General features: G+C 41.1%; 3 protein-coding genes across 6 annotated transcripts in view; 2 read left to right on the top strand and 1 right to left on the bottom strand.

Annotated features, from left to right (window-relative positions):
* The first annotated feature begins 36 nt into the window (after window positions 1–36).
* LOC146505435 (free fatty acid receptor 4-like) lies at window positions 37–5,761 on the top strand. Its single transcript, XM_085181861.1, is given in 4 exon segments — window positions 37–560; window positions 562–1,053; window positions 1,127–1,258; window positions 1,890–5,761. Coding segments are annotated over 4 exon segments (1,035 nt in total). The 5' UTR covers window positions 37–512; the 3' UTR covers window positions 2,253–5,761.
* A 557-nt stretch (window positions 5,762–6,318) lies between these two features.
* LOC146505434 (leucine-rich glioma-inactivated protein 1-like) lies at window positions 6,319–12,720 on the top strand. Its single transcript, XM_085181847.1, is given in 9 exon segments — window positions 6,319–7,021; window positions 7,023–7,102; window positions 7,320–7,391; window positions 7,945–8,016; window positions 8,139–8,210; window positions 8,979–9,050; window positions 9,486–9,655; window positions 9,749–9,913; window positions 10,046–12,720. Coding segments are annotated over 9 exon segments (1,638 nt in total). The 5' UTR covers window positions 6,319–6,904; the 3' UTR covers window positions 10,864–12,720.
* The window catches only part of mark1 (MAP/microtubule affinity-regulating kinase 1), a 42,532-nt gene continuing 39,585 nt past the window's right edge, over window positions 11,397–14,343 (bottom strand). For all 4 annotated transcript variants that reach the window (XM_085181835.1, XM_085181836.1, XM_085181837.1 and 1 more), the window contains one exon: window positions 11,397–14,315. In XM_085181835.1, coding sequence (XP_085037961.1) covers window positions 13,970–14,315 — 346 coding nt within the window. In that variant the 3' untranslated portion in view covers window positions 11,397–13,969. The remainder of the gene's footprint in view (window positions 14,316–14,343) is intronic.

Here is a 14,343-nt window from a genome sequence, read left to right as displayed (position 1 = left end):
GCTGCTTTTTAGCAGGAAGTGTTTTAGCAAACGGCAGTGGTAGGTTTATTGCTATAGCACATTTTATTACATGTGAACTATGTGCTTAAAACAGAAGGCAGTGAAAAGAGCAAAATAAAATCAATTTAGAAAGAAATATTTCCAAAGTGCAGCACTTAACAAATTTTTCAGATCACTTGTCATTAAAAACAAGAAAACACATATTTTAGAAATTTGTCAAAAAATAATTTAAAGCTAAAAAAGATATGTTATTTATTAGGTAAACAACAAACCAAATTCATGTTTTTATGTCCAAATTTGAGTAAGCACATCATCACGTCATCACTTAAAGTGAAAATGTAAATGCAAAGACTTCCTTTTAAGCACTGCAGAGCAAACAGCATCAGAAAGTCTAGTCTCCACCCTTTCTCCTCCCTTTTACTTCTTATCAGCATCTGTCAACATTCATTTTTCTGTTTGTCTGCAGGAGTGAGCAGTGTGTGCATTTCACATTTAGCACCTTTTCAGCCTGCATGGATACAGACCTTCACATTCATTCCCTTCACTTGAGAAACGTGACTTTTTTTTTCTTTCTTCTCTGAGCTGCACCACTCAAATCCAGTTGCTACCACTATAATGGAAACCGCAGCTATCAGCGCAGTCTTTCTGGTCTCTGTAGCTGCAAATGCAGGAGCTGCAGTCCTGGTAACCTGTGGAGGCAGGCTGCTGGCCAATAAGACCATCCTGACTCTCAACTTCTTGGTGGCTGATCTGCTGTTCGTCAGCATGATCCCACTGATTGTGACAGTGCATTGGACCGTGTCCTGGAAGCTGGGGTATGCAGCCTGCCACACATTGCTCTATGTCATCTGTATGAGTGGCTGTGTCGCCATCACAACCTTGGCCTCGATCAGTGTGGAGAGAGTCCAGGCTATTCTCCGGCTGCAGACTGTGCCAAGTCTGGCTCCCAGGATGGTGACTGTGACCCTCGTCTTCATCTGGGCTTTCTCTGCACTCACCTCCCTCCCCCTCAGTCTGTTCTTCACTGTGATGGAAGTGGATTTCCCAAAGCTGGTATGGATGAATTTAAAAAAGAGGAAATATTTCTACAATAAAGCCATGCCCATGTTTGTTATTATCTCCGCAGGAACACGGTCACATCTGTACTCTCAAGTGGCCTGACCCAGCAGGGGAGATTGTGTGGAACGTAGTCTTCACTGCCCTGAGCTTCCTTTTCCCAGGACTCGTCATTCGGGTTAGTTACAGCAAAATATTGCAGGTGGGTTAATGCTGTCTTTGCTAAAGATGGCAGGCAGTGAGGAGAAGGACAGATCAGTTGTTGTCTGTTTTTATGCTTCTAACGCAAATTGTAAAAATCCAGCTCTGAATTTACCGTTTTCTCAATTTACAAGTTTCTTACAAGAAGACATAGAAATATACATGAGTTAACTTAATTTTTAAACTAAAAATGTTTTTTGGCCACTTCAATTTCTTTTTCCAGCTGTCATTATACTTATATTATTAATTAAATAAGCATTCCTCCTTGAATTAATGCATGGATATCCTGATTTCTTAGACATTTCTCTGTCCCTGTGGGGGAAAAAATGTGTGCTTACTAATTTTTACCTTTGTGTGTACGTTCAGTGCTCTCCGCTATCAACTGTAAACATTAAACTGGGCAACCAGTTATGCCACTGTATCCATGTTCCACACAGAGAACAGAAGAACATGGTGACCAGCTGCAAATTGATTTTAGCGCTCAGTAGACTTTATGGATGAGACAAATAAAACTGTTTCCATGCTTCATGTGTAAATCCATATACAGATCAATCAGGGTGTGTAAATGGTTTCATCATGTCTCTGTAACCACAGGTGTTTGCATTGTATCAAATATTGTATTTCTGTTCCAGATTGCTAAAAATTGCAGGTTAAGGCTCCGACCCAGAGACCGTCAGCACCCCAATGGAGACTCTCCTAACTACTACATCTCCCGCCAGGATATGAAGCTGTTCCGTACTATGCTGGTCTTGATGCTTTCCTTCTTAGTCATGTGGAGCCCTATCTTCATTATCTTCTTCGTCATACTGGCCCACAACATACAGGGTCACATATATGTCTCTTCCACCATGTTCTTCTGGGTGGTAACGTTCACTCTGGCAAATTCAGCGCTCAATCCCATCCTCTACTCAGTCTGCCAGTTCAAGAACAGCTGGCGCAAACGCTGCTGTGGCTCAGTTGTGTTTCCAGTGAGAAAAAGACCCACCAGTGGGTGAACACTGGGAATACAGCCATAATCATGTCAAATAGAGCTGGGATGTCAAACTCATGTTACATTGCGGGGCCACATACAGCCCACTTTCACCTTTAGTGGGCCACACCAGTGAAACTCTTCTTTCTCTCTGTGTAAAGAAGTCTAAATACACATTTGAGATATCTTAATATAAGAAAAAGAAGTGCAATTTCAACCATATGTCTTATTTTCCTACATGACTAAGAAATGCTGCTGTATTAAATTGAAGGAATCTGTCAGCATGACATGGTCATGGTAAGAAATTGTAAGAAATAAATGTAAAGAATTACAGAAAACGTTCTAGTAGCTTGTTGTTCAGATTGTCTTGTAAATATAAAACAGAACATGTTTTTTTCTATAGTAGTGAAAAAACAGGGATTTTGTCAGTTCCTTAATTGTTCATATATTTGTTCATTACTTTACTGTAGTATGAATGGCTGTGGTGGAGGTCTTTTTCATTAGGCTATAAAGCTTGATTATTTTTACAAAGTTTTTAAAGCCTTCCAGTGGGTCAGATTAGAGTCTTTGCCAGGCCAAATTTGGACACCGGACATTAAGTTTGACATTCCTGAAATAGTGCAAAGCATGTATGCCTGGTGGCTTTTGATGTACAACATACCGTACACGTCACATATAAGACAAAGAGTGTGAATGCAACACCTACAGGATTCTGCATTACTGTCAAAAGCAGTGTTTCCAAAAGGTTATTGAGGGCTAAAGAAGGAAAACTGTGATAGTATCTATCTATCTATCTAGTTATGTGGGGGTTTTTTTTGTCTTGTTTGAATTGAATTCTGTCTCTCAGACCCAGCTCATGTTAACAAAGGTCTGTTTGTCTCCCTACAAAAGTTTTCAGAGTCCACTCTGCAGTTCTTGAGATGCCACTCAAGAACATGGTCACACACTGGACTTGGTTTTATCACATGGTTTTTCTGTCCGTAATGTACTCATCGAGGATGCGGTGTTCTCTGACCATATGCCTATTTTATGTGACATTGGTCTTTTTAACCCTGTTGTTAAACAGGCTGTACCTGCTCAATGTTATCGTGCTTTTGGCTCAGATACTGCCAAACGGTTTTGCATATTGTTTGACCAACTTATTTCTTATCCTCCTGAGTTGTCCACCTGGTGTTTCACTGCATTTCTGACTTTTTTATGCCGTTGTCTCAAAGGTTGTAACATCATCATAACCCTTTAGCTGTTTCCCAAATGATTGATTCACTTGTTCTATATGAAAGACTGGAACTTTTCTTTGAACTGCACAGTATGAAATCAATTCTTGTAAAGTTTAATGACCATCTTTTACACCACATGCCTGTCCTGATGCAACCACAAAAGAATTTGTGCCTCCTTCCCAGGATTAAACTGAGGAATCTTTCTTTTAAACCATTACACACATAGTGGAATTTTTATTAACTGCACAAATTTATAATTTCAAAAATACATAATTAATATACTGTATTTGTCATTTTACACAATATCTTATGGAGAAACTTAATGGATGAAAGATATTGATTTTGTATTTCTCTCTTAGAACAGGCTCTGACACCATTCTTTATCTATTCACTCTAAATAGTAAAAAAACAAAACTGAATAGTATAGGGTGGAGTAAAGATGTTTGTTAAGGAAATGCTCATGTGCCAGACAGAGTCCAAATCAAATGACATGCAAACTGTTCTGGTAAGCTGATGCACCACGTAGATGATGTTGTTAAAGCCAGAAACAGATCAGGATGTCAAGCTTCATTTCAGCTGTGATTTGTCCACAAAACATTTGTTTGGTTTCTGCATCCAAGGCTGAGCAAACTGCTGCAGACAGCTATGGTCTGACTGTTCTGTCTAAAAGAAATAAACAGTTATATTTATCTAGCTTTTTTCGAGGCAATCAAATGTTATTTATTCCTCTGCTTTTGTTTACTGAATATAAATATTTTTGCAGATCTCGTAAATCGTGATTTTAATTGTCTTTTCCCGCTCTTATGGTGGCAGCGTAAGTTTAACAGCAGGGAGGCCTTGGATGGGCAGTTCTTGAGCAGCAGCTGCTTGTAAAAGCTTTACGGGGTGTTTTTGGCACAGTGTACACTTTCATAATCATATCATCATAACAATAATTAGCATCTTCTACTTCTTCATCATTCAATCACTGATGGACAGGAAAGGATCCTAAGATGTAATTTCATCGTTCATCAAAACATAATTTTGAACTTTATTTGTTTACATTTTTCATATAATTTAGGTATTATACTATATTTTCATATAGTAGGTATGCCTACTCTGTGGGCTGACAAGATGGCAGACCTGCAAAACAAGTGCATTCACTCAGTTTGCTCAAGATCAGAGCGGGAGAGTCTCTAGCAATTTAAAATCTTGATAGTCATGCAGAAAAGCTCCCTGTGGATGATGCTCTCTTCCCCTTAAGGTGTAAATCTTAGAGAAAGAATTTTATGAAGCTAGTGAGTCCACCTGACAACTAAACATATCTACCTTGCTCAGCATTTCCCTCTAGTGGGGAGTTCAGCTCATTTGTGTAGACTGCCAGACAGAATGGCTCTATTTTACCCACAGCCAGTGGGTGAAGATTGAACATCTCCACAAATAATATAATTTTATTAATGCATCTTTAGGTAAAGGGGCAGATAAGTCAGGTCACAAGCTAATACAGGCCCAAACAATGATCAATAACAATATTTTAAAAAGCACTGAAAGGTGAAGTTAGTAACGCTGAATAATTTGTTGCACGGGCATTATTCTGCTGAGTCCTTGGATTCATCATGCTACAGTGACACTTACCACCCATGTAAACATTGTTCCAGCCTTTCATACCAGTGCCCAAAGGAACAGCATCTCCCATCAGGATGATGTCACACTGCTATAACTGTTATGGCATGGCTCAAATAACACAACAAAGGCCACCCCAGCTTCCAAACTCCTCAGATCTCAACGCAAGAGCATCTGGGGGATGTGCCAGAACAGGGCTGATCCACTGAGACTCCACCCCTAAACCACACAACACCCACAGAGGTCCTGTGTCAACGCCCTGACTTAGGAGAGGGGCTATTTGGGTGAAAAAGGGGAAATCTACAAAATATTACACAGTAATCTAATGTAGTCAGCGATCAGTGTTTATTACAGGAAACTCCAAATACATATTAAAAAGTGAGAAACACTTGACTCACTGTGGTCATATTGTTACTGGAAAGTCTGTGTCCTACTCTGGTGATGAATGGTGACATTTATGAAGCACAGACACTACACAACATCTTGCAGCACACACAATAATATCCACTGTTCTCTCCCTGGTCCAGCAGCTGCTGATACTTCTTAGAAGCAGCCTAATAGCTTCATTCTTCCCAACTTCATTTTTCAAACTTCCCAGAGGAGGATCACGCTCCTCTAATTCTCCTGCATTAGTAATATCACTGTAAACATGTGCAGGATATCAAGTATTGTAATCATGTGAGTATTTGTGCACTTTTCAAAAGCCCTGCGCATATTTGTACCAAGATGGGTCAGAAGCATGCAGGCTTGACAGCCACAGTGAGTAAACATGTTAATCAGAAGTAAGAAATTAGATATTGACAGCCTTATAGGGCTCCAAGAGCACCCTCCTGAACAAGCAAGTGTCTGGCACAGAAGATTAAGAGAAAACTGCAATAAAACTGTTAAGGTGGTGGCTTGCAGCAGTATTAAAGCATGAAAAGAGACGAGTGGATTTTAGGGACCGTTTAACCTGCCCTTTGTTTAAGAGGATGAGGGGGATGGTACTGAGGCAGAACAGATGTCAGAGTGACAGGAGGGTTTCCCCATACCCCTCCACCACAGGTCAGAAATACTTTGCATCCTCCAGTCGTCATGGAAACCGAGTGCAAACCAGGAAATATACCCACAGCATTTTACAAATATGGGAATATTTAAGAAAGCACAAAGTTTCGGTGACTTTATCGGCACTAAAGAACGCGTGATTTGTAACGGCAGCATTTTGACAGTCAACATCTGGTTTTGAGCCAAATGTTGCAGCAACATTTCCATAATCACAATTAATTGTCAGCGGGTTTCCCATCCGCTTCCCGCATAGAAAGCTCGTGTGCGTCTGCGCCACAGACGACAGTCCGCTGGCTCATGTCAGAGCTTCTTCTTCTCCCGCTGATTCACGAAAAAAAATTGCACAATTCCGTTGCCCATTGGGCGGAATCCTCCAAGACCCTGACACGAAGAGAGTGGCGTTTGCTGAAATCATAGGCGTGGTTTTGGATGAAGATGCTCCGTCTGCTCCCGTTGGGATCCCCACCTGCCCTCACACCGCGTTTGTCACCGAGCCAGCTGGAATATTCCTGAGCTTCAAGACTCCACAGCAAGCGTCACATTATATATTTATTATTATTGCTTTTGTCTCGGAGGGTTTAGATTTCTTTTCGTCTGGAGGTTCGGTGTAATTACGGCGCTGTGGGCGCACGGGTCGCCCGGTTTTATCACCTCCAGAGCGGCGGTGGCGCACGGAGATAAACAAGAGCGGACATTCGCGTGGCCTCCAGGCAGAAGCGGCTGCAGCAGCGGTGGGAGAGGAACCACAGCGGAGACCCTGGTTCATGTGTAGGGTTGTTCGACGCGCAAGTTGTGCCCGCTGCGGATCTCAAGGATGGAACATACACACAAGATGCCCAGCAGATCGCTCTGGCTCGGCTTACTTGTGGTGGCGTCAGTTATACTTCTAGTGGACAGCAGGAGACCCAAGCCGCCTCGCTGTCCCCTTAGTGTGTACATGTTCCAAAGATAACGCGCTGTGCGAAAGCGCAGGACTCATCCCTCGCAGCTTTCCCCGAGAAATCACATCTTTGTAAGTTCTATTTAATATTGTTTTGAAATAAAAAACCCGGCCCACTGCAGCGATGAACGCAACATGCTTAGCTCTACCTGCTGGTTAAGACGTGGATTTTTCCGCCAGTGCTGCATAATAATTGCATATCCAAGGAACAGACTGCAATAAGTGATCGTCAGTCTGTGCTGTAAGCCTAAACAGTATGCGTGTGTGTGTCGTGTTTTTCCCCCCACAGATCATTTGTCAAGTCTGAATTCACTGAAATTCCGAAAGAGAGCTTCATCCTCACGCCTGCTCTGCATCTCCTGTGAGAAATCTCTTATGAGTTTTTACTTTTTTCTTGCTTTTCTTGCACTCCCCAGTGAGCTGATCAACGCCAGGTTTAATGTTCAAGACATTTCCCCCTTCAATGATGCTACAAATTATGATAAAATGGGTGTTGCTGTGGCTATTGATTAGGTTGGAGAAGCCCTAAACCCAAAAAATCATTTGCTGAAAACGTGGTTTTCCTGCATCCCCTTTCATGGCATGGTGATTTTAAATCTCTCTGCTAGGCTTTCTTCCAAGCCTTGCATTAAAATGTCTCTGTGTATAATAATGTGAATCCAGTAATTTACGGGTAATTCCTTCTTTTGATGAGGGAATTCATTTCCTCATTGGGTGGAGTACTGACAGAGACACTGTGTGTCTAAAATCAGACATGCAGGCCTGCAGGAATCCTCAGAGAGCACAGATCCATGTCTTAAAAGTATGTGGTTTACAGTTAGCAACAATGGTTTTCTATTAGGCAAGATGTATTTTTATTATCCACTCGCTGACCCTGAATAGTAAAAATATTAACTTGAGATTTCTCCATGCAGCCTCTTCACAGCCAACAACCTGGAATCTATAAATGAGGATGCATTCATTGGTCTTCCTCACCTAGAATATCTGTGAGTAGTTGGTACAAAATTATCCTTAAAGTTGTTTTTTTGTTTTTTTGTTTTTGATTTTGTGATTGTTTTGTTGCATTTGCCTGACATTATCTCCCGTCTCCTGCATTTTTACTTTTCAGATTCATTGAAAACAACCAAATCAATTCGATATCAGCGCATGCTTTTCGTGGACTGAAAACCTTAGTACACCTGTAAGTACTTTTTCTTTTTTTACTAGAGGTTTAAAGAAACAAAGACTACAGTTGCACTGGGATTTAATTTTGTGACCTATTTCATTTGAAAATCTAATCACTGGTGACCTCCTTTAAGAGGGAGAGCAAGAGAAGCTTTCTCTCATTTGCATCAGACATTGTAATCTATGTGCAGGTGCAGACAAGCACTGTTCCAGTAAAACGCTGACAGTTTTTATTGTGCAACTTGTATTGCCACATAGATACTTCTCCCAGCATTGTGCAGCTGTTATGAATATGATTACGAAGCAAATCCCGCCGCCGTCAATGTCCACTGTAAATGAAAGTATAATATTCTTTCATTACAGATTTGTGAAAGTACATTATAAGTAAAAACGTTCTGAGATTTTCTTTTATTGATGCAATAATATTTAAGATAAGGCTCTAAAGAAACTTATAAAATACTACACAAGTCTTCTCAACAGGAAAAAGCCTTTTTTCCACCGTCTTCATTGTAGCAGAGAAAGCCATAAAATGGCTGAGGAGGCAGTGCTAAAAATAGCTTAATGTTTCCTCAAACCCACAATAAGCAATGTTCCTGCTGTACTCTCCAGGGTGGCAATATGTGCCCCAAGCTTCTTAACAGATATCTGCGTACATACAGAAATACTGCATAAACAGATTATTATTTAATAGTTTGAGATGGTGTGGCTATGGGGAGGGGGGGTGCACATATAATCAATGTGGAAACCAGAAATTAAGCACAATTTTTTTTTAATCTATTTTCAGGAGTCTGGCCTACAATAATCTTCAGACGCTGCCCAAAGATTTGTTCAAGGGTCTTGAGGCCTTGACAAAAGTGTAAGTATGAATTTTACCTTTGCCTAACAAAGAGATTCATTGCATTTCAATTTACATGCGTGCTACTGAGATAAATGAGATTTCTGTGCAGCCTTCTATATATAGAACACTGTATCATTATTCCACTTCAGCCGAGGCTCGAAAAATGTGTGGGCAGCTGGTGCTTTTAACGCTATTAAAATTGCATGCAGCAGTGAGGAAAGAGATAAGTTTGCAATCTATCACCCACTGAAGATGTCCGGTTCTCCTTTATAGTCCCCCTTGATGATAATGAGGGCAAAGATTGAAGCTGTGAGGGCCACAGAGCAAAGATAACAGTAGTCACACTTCAGTAACTCCAGCTTTTGGGAATTAAATGCATTCATAAAGCAGAGGCCTTTCTGAATGCATTTAATACAGCATGTGGAGTTTAGTTTGGTGGTCTTTTCCCTTTAGAGACTTGAGGGGGAACCAGTTCACGTGTGACTGCAAGCTCAAATGGCTGGTGGAGTGGATATACAGCACCAATGCCACTGTGGATCAGATTTACTGTAAAGGCCCGGCCTCGCAGCTCGACAAAAAGATCAACGACCTCCTGCCACAGTCATTCGACTGCATCACCACAGGTGGAGTACAATAAATACAGTTGTTTTCTCTCAAAGTTTCACTGGATTAAAAAAAAAGTTATTTCAAGTGGGTGTTTTTTGTTTCACTTGCAGAGTTTGAATCCTACCAGTCCATGGATTTTAACTCCATATCAGTGGAAGCATTTTCTTTTGGGAATGACCAGTACGTTGTGTTCGCTCAGCCCTTCAGTGGGAAGTGCAGCTTTCTAGAGTGGGATCACGTGGAGATGGTCTTCAGAAACTTTGATTTTATCGAGAGTAAGTGAAAGATGCATTTTTTTTGGAAAAGGGCTGTGCAAGTTTGAAAGGAGGGGTGATTCAAACCTCTCAATGGAGATAATTATTGGAGGTGAAGATATTTATTTTTTATCCTGTCTTCTGCTTCACCAGGTACATCCACGGTGGTCTGCAAACCCCTGGTCATTGACAACCAGCTTTTTATCATTGTGGCTCAGCTGTTTGGTGGCTCGCACATCTACAAGCGTGACACGTCCGCTAACAAATTCATCAAGCTCCAAGGCATCGACATCCTGCGAATCCGCAAACCAAACGACGTTGAGACGTTCCGCATCGATGGCGAATTCTTCTTCATCATAGCAGACAGCTCCAAGGCCGGGTCCACCACCATTTACAAGTGGAACGGCAATGGCTTCTACTGGCATCAGTCCCTCCACCAGTGGTATCGGGACACCGATGTGGAGTACATGGAGATCTCCTCCAAGCCTCACCTGATCCTGTCCAGCAGCTCCCAGAGGCCCGTCATCTACCAGTGGAACAAAGGCACCAAGATGTTTGACAGGCGCACCGACATCCCAGAGATGGAGGATGTTTACGCTGTGAAGCATTTCCAGGTCAAAAACGATCTGTATATCTGCCTGACGCGCTTCATTGGTGACTCCAAAGTGATGCGCTGGGACGGGGCCCTCTTTAGGGAATTGCAGACCATGCCTTCTCGTGGCTCCATGGTATTCCAGCCCTTCGCTGTGGGAAACTGGCAATACGCCATCCTTGGCAGCGATTACTCTTTCACCCAGGTTTACCGCTGGGATGCCAAGAAGGGCGAATTTGTTCGATTTCAGGAGCTGAACATACAGGCACCGAGGGCCTTCTCTCCAGTTTCCATAGACAACCGTCAATTCCTGCTGGCCTCCAGTTTCAAAGGGAAAACTCAGATCTATGAGCACCGGATCATCGATCTGAGCAACTGAGCTAATTTTTCTTCTGTTGCAGATTGGTTGGTGGGTGAATTTTGTGATTTTTTTTGTCTAGACAGCAGGCTGTTGCAGCAGATGCAGTGCTGAACAACTCAGAAAGCGTTGATCCTAACTTGAGAACAGCAGCCATTACTCCTACTGATTTTAAAACTCTTCTAGTTAAATTAGTGCGCAGTAGATTAAAGGATAAATGTATGCATCTCAACCAAGCATATGTCCGAGATGCATTTTGAGTCCAGTGCATGCACCTCAAGTTAGGATTAGATCGCATATGTTGTCAAGTCATTAATGCATGACCAGGGCCTTACACGGGCCGTCCCATCCCAATAAATGCAGATCTATGTTCACTAATACATCTAACACTGGCCAGTAACTTTTTAATTTTTAATGTGTGTTCAGCCTTTTGTGTCATTCAATGTTTATACATTTCTAATGTCATATATTTATCTACAGAAACAAATGAAATTGTACTTTTTAACCTATTAACATGTTTAACTGAAGAAATCTGCCAAAATGAAATGTTTACATTTTTCCTGTCTTTCCATTTGTAAATGAAGCTTTTAAGAGTTTTTAAGAGTTTACCAACGACCGCGACAGATTATTATTAGATAATTGTTGGAGAATGATTTGAAATGATGCCTTTGATTTGGAAAATATCAAAGGTTAGAGTCTACTTGTATATCCTTGCAGCTTATGCTTTTATTGTAATAGTTTGCATAATGTTTAAAGTATTGAAAATACAGCTGTTCACAACTGGGAACTATTGAAGGTATTTTCAACCATTTTTGGGCACTGAAATGAAGGAGGACATTTGTCATAATGCTTTACCTTTGACTAATGTGACTGACTGTGTCATAATTAGGATTGATATCATGCAATTTAGAGTCAATAAAGCTTAACATTTCATCGGCGCTCCCTGCTAGTGCTGTGTAGCATGATATGTCTTCAGTGTGACATACTTAAAGCCAAAAACACATCAGCATATCTAAAGTACTGTGCAAAAGTCTCGAGCCAATCCTCATTTCTTTATATTTTGATAGGAAAGGGCAATTTATTCAAACATACATGGAACTGATTATACATCAAAAATGGTTAAGATTTTCAGTCCAGTTCTTGTGTAATTTGGCACACTTCACCCTTCCCTAAGAATGGTTTTCTCACAGCCATCCTTCCACTGAGACCATCTCTGATCAAGCTTCAGTTAAGAGCAAATGGATCAACTGAAGGGCCATTTGAATCTCTTTGGTCCTGTGTCGGGTCTTTGCTGGATTTATTTTGTTTCTTAATGACATCAAACTCAGATACTGTTAATTAGTTAAATTATGCCTTCCATTTCTTTTGTCCTCCACATGTCTTAGAATTTTTCAAGGCCTTTTTAAAGTCATTTTTTCAAGTAATAACTGTTTGGGAAACATCTTATTTGTACACAAATACTATTTTATGTCTGTCAAACTGTGATCTTTGACATCGTTCATAGGCTCTATGGTTTCAGTGTCCAAATAAGGATGGCGAGGGACCTTCAGAAAGCCTGGAGAACTACTGCTCAAGACTACTTAAAAAAAAACTGAAGAACATCTGGCTCCTTGGATGTAAAGAAATCAGTGGTGACTCGAGACTGTTGCACAGCACTGTACTTCCTTAAGCTAAATGAGGCAAACTGTCCTGAACCCTAGGTGTAATTATGCTAGACATGAAAAAAAAATAGGAGTAAAATAAATACAAACAAATAAAATCCTTTTTATTTTCTCCAACAAAGTGCACGCCTCAAATCTACAAAGCAGCACATTACAATGTAATGGAATAAATACAATAAAATCCGCTGAAATTAAAAAAAAAATGAAAGAAAGAAAATTAACACACAAGCAAGGAGATACACAAGTACCTGCACAATCACACTGGTGGCAGGACTAAATCAGGCTCTTTAGAAAGGCTCCATCAAAGAAAAAATAAAATGCCTCATCGTGGCGATCAACACGTCATGTATCATCCTGTCAGCCGCTTTCTAAAGTAAACCAATTTAAACCCTGCTGTTTTTTTTTTCTTCGCAATTGAGGACTACCAAACTAACATCAAAGAAATACAGGTGCATACTCTCATGTTCATACACATCACCCTGGAAAAGTTGTGCAATTGCAGCAGGACCCCCAAATCACCAACCTACTGCCGAGAGAAAATAAAGTGAACACAATTTCAGTTTTAACTGAACTTACTACTCAAGTCTATGTGGTGCAACTTAGTGTTTTTTTTCCATAGGCAAAAAAATATAACATAAAAGGCAAGGGAACAAATCCCTCAATTTTCCACAAAATAATTTAGTGCTTTTTAAATAAAATTGAAAACACTATTTTCATATGGTGGCTCTTAAAAAAAAGAAAAAAGAGAAGAGGAAAAAAAAAATACAGAGTGAAAGATTAATGCTCCAAGAGACATCAATTATATTAGGAAAGAACTCAAATCCCATGAAAAAAAAAAAAGACAGTATTAACAATAAAAGTCTGTACAGAACGCTAAATTAATATACAGTACAATACAGTACCTGCAGATGTTATGCATACAGTACAATTCTCTTTTTACATATGGGCTCCAGCCTGATCTATATACTGACTTAACACAGGTGGAAAAGCGTCTAGTTTAGCATACGGTAAGTTTAATGGTTATTCAGCGAGGAGAGTAGATCTTGTAGTAGGCGTTTAGAAAAAGAAGACTGAAAACATTATTGCAGGATGGTCATCTTCAGTTGCATACTGCATGTGTTACATAAATGCGTCTTCTGACGTGGAGCAGCGGGCCGATGAGAGAGAGAAAGAGAGAGACAGAGGGCCGGACGGAAGGAGGAAAAAAAAGCTGGGTTAGCCGTTTGTTTTTATGTTTTCTTTTTTGCTATCTCTCCGTCACAGACGTTAAACTTTGCAATATCTCTCTGATCCACTACCCTGTACAGTACATTCGTGGCCAGTATTGCACGTTTACCAGCCGAGTCCACCCTGATACTGCATGACGAGGACCGTCAGTGCTGAATTTTGTCCTGCGAGTCGACACTAATCCAGTGATGAGATGAGACTGCGACCAGAGAAAAGACTGACTGGGGCTCCATCTGCTGTCACAGTTTGAGCTCGTTGGCAATTTTGCAGGCGATGTTCTTAAAGGCGATGGACGTGCCCGATATCCTCTTGAAGCGCACGCCGTTGAGCGAAAGGCGGGGCAGCTTGCACACCTCCATCTCCCACTGGACCAGATTGTCCTGGCGAGCGTCGCCATGGACACAGAAAAGCAGGAAGCGCTCGCGCTGCTCGTAGTCGCAGCTGTTGGCGTCCAGGACTTTTCTGATCTCCCTCATCATCTCTGAGGGCTCCATGGAGGAGGTGGTCTTCATGCTCCAGGTGAAACGCAGGGAGCGAGGCTTTGAATCCCGACTGCCGTCCTCCTTAGTGTCACCAGACGCACTCCTGAGCAAGAAACCATCAGGGAGAGAGT

The sequence above is a fragment of the Neolamprologus multifasciatus genome, chromosome 13 (genome assembly GCF_963576455.1).
Source record: "Neolamprologus multifasciatus chromosome 13, fNeoMul1.2, whole genome shotgun sequence".
NCBI lineage: Eukaryota > Metazoa > Chordata > Actinopteri > Cichliformes > Cichlidae > Neolamprologus > Neolamprologus multifasciatus.
The sequence above is the reverse complement of the archived record's forward strand: the minus strand, read 5'-3'. Positions and strand labels throughout refer to the sequence as shown.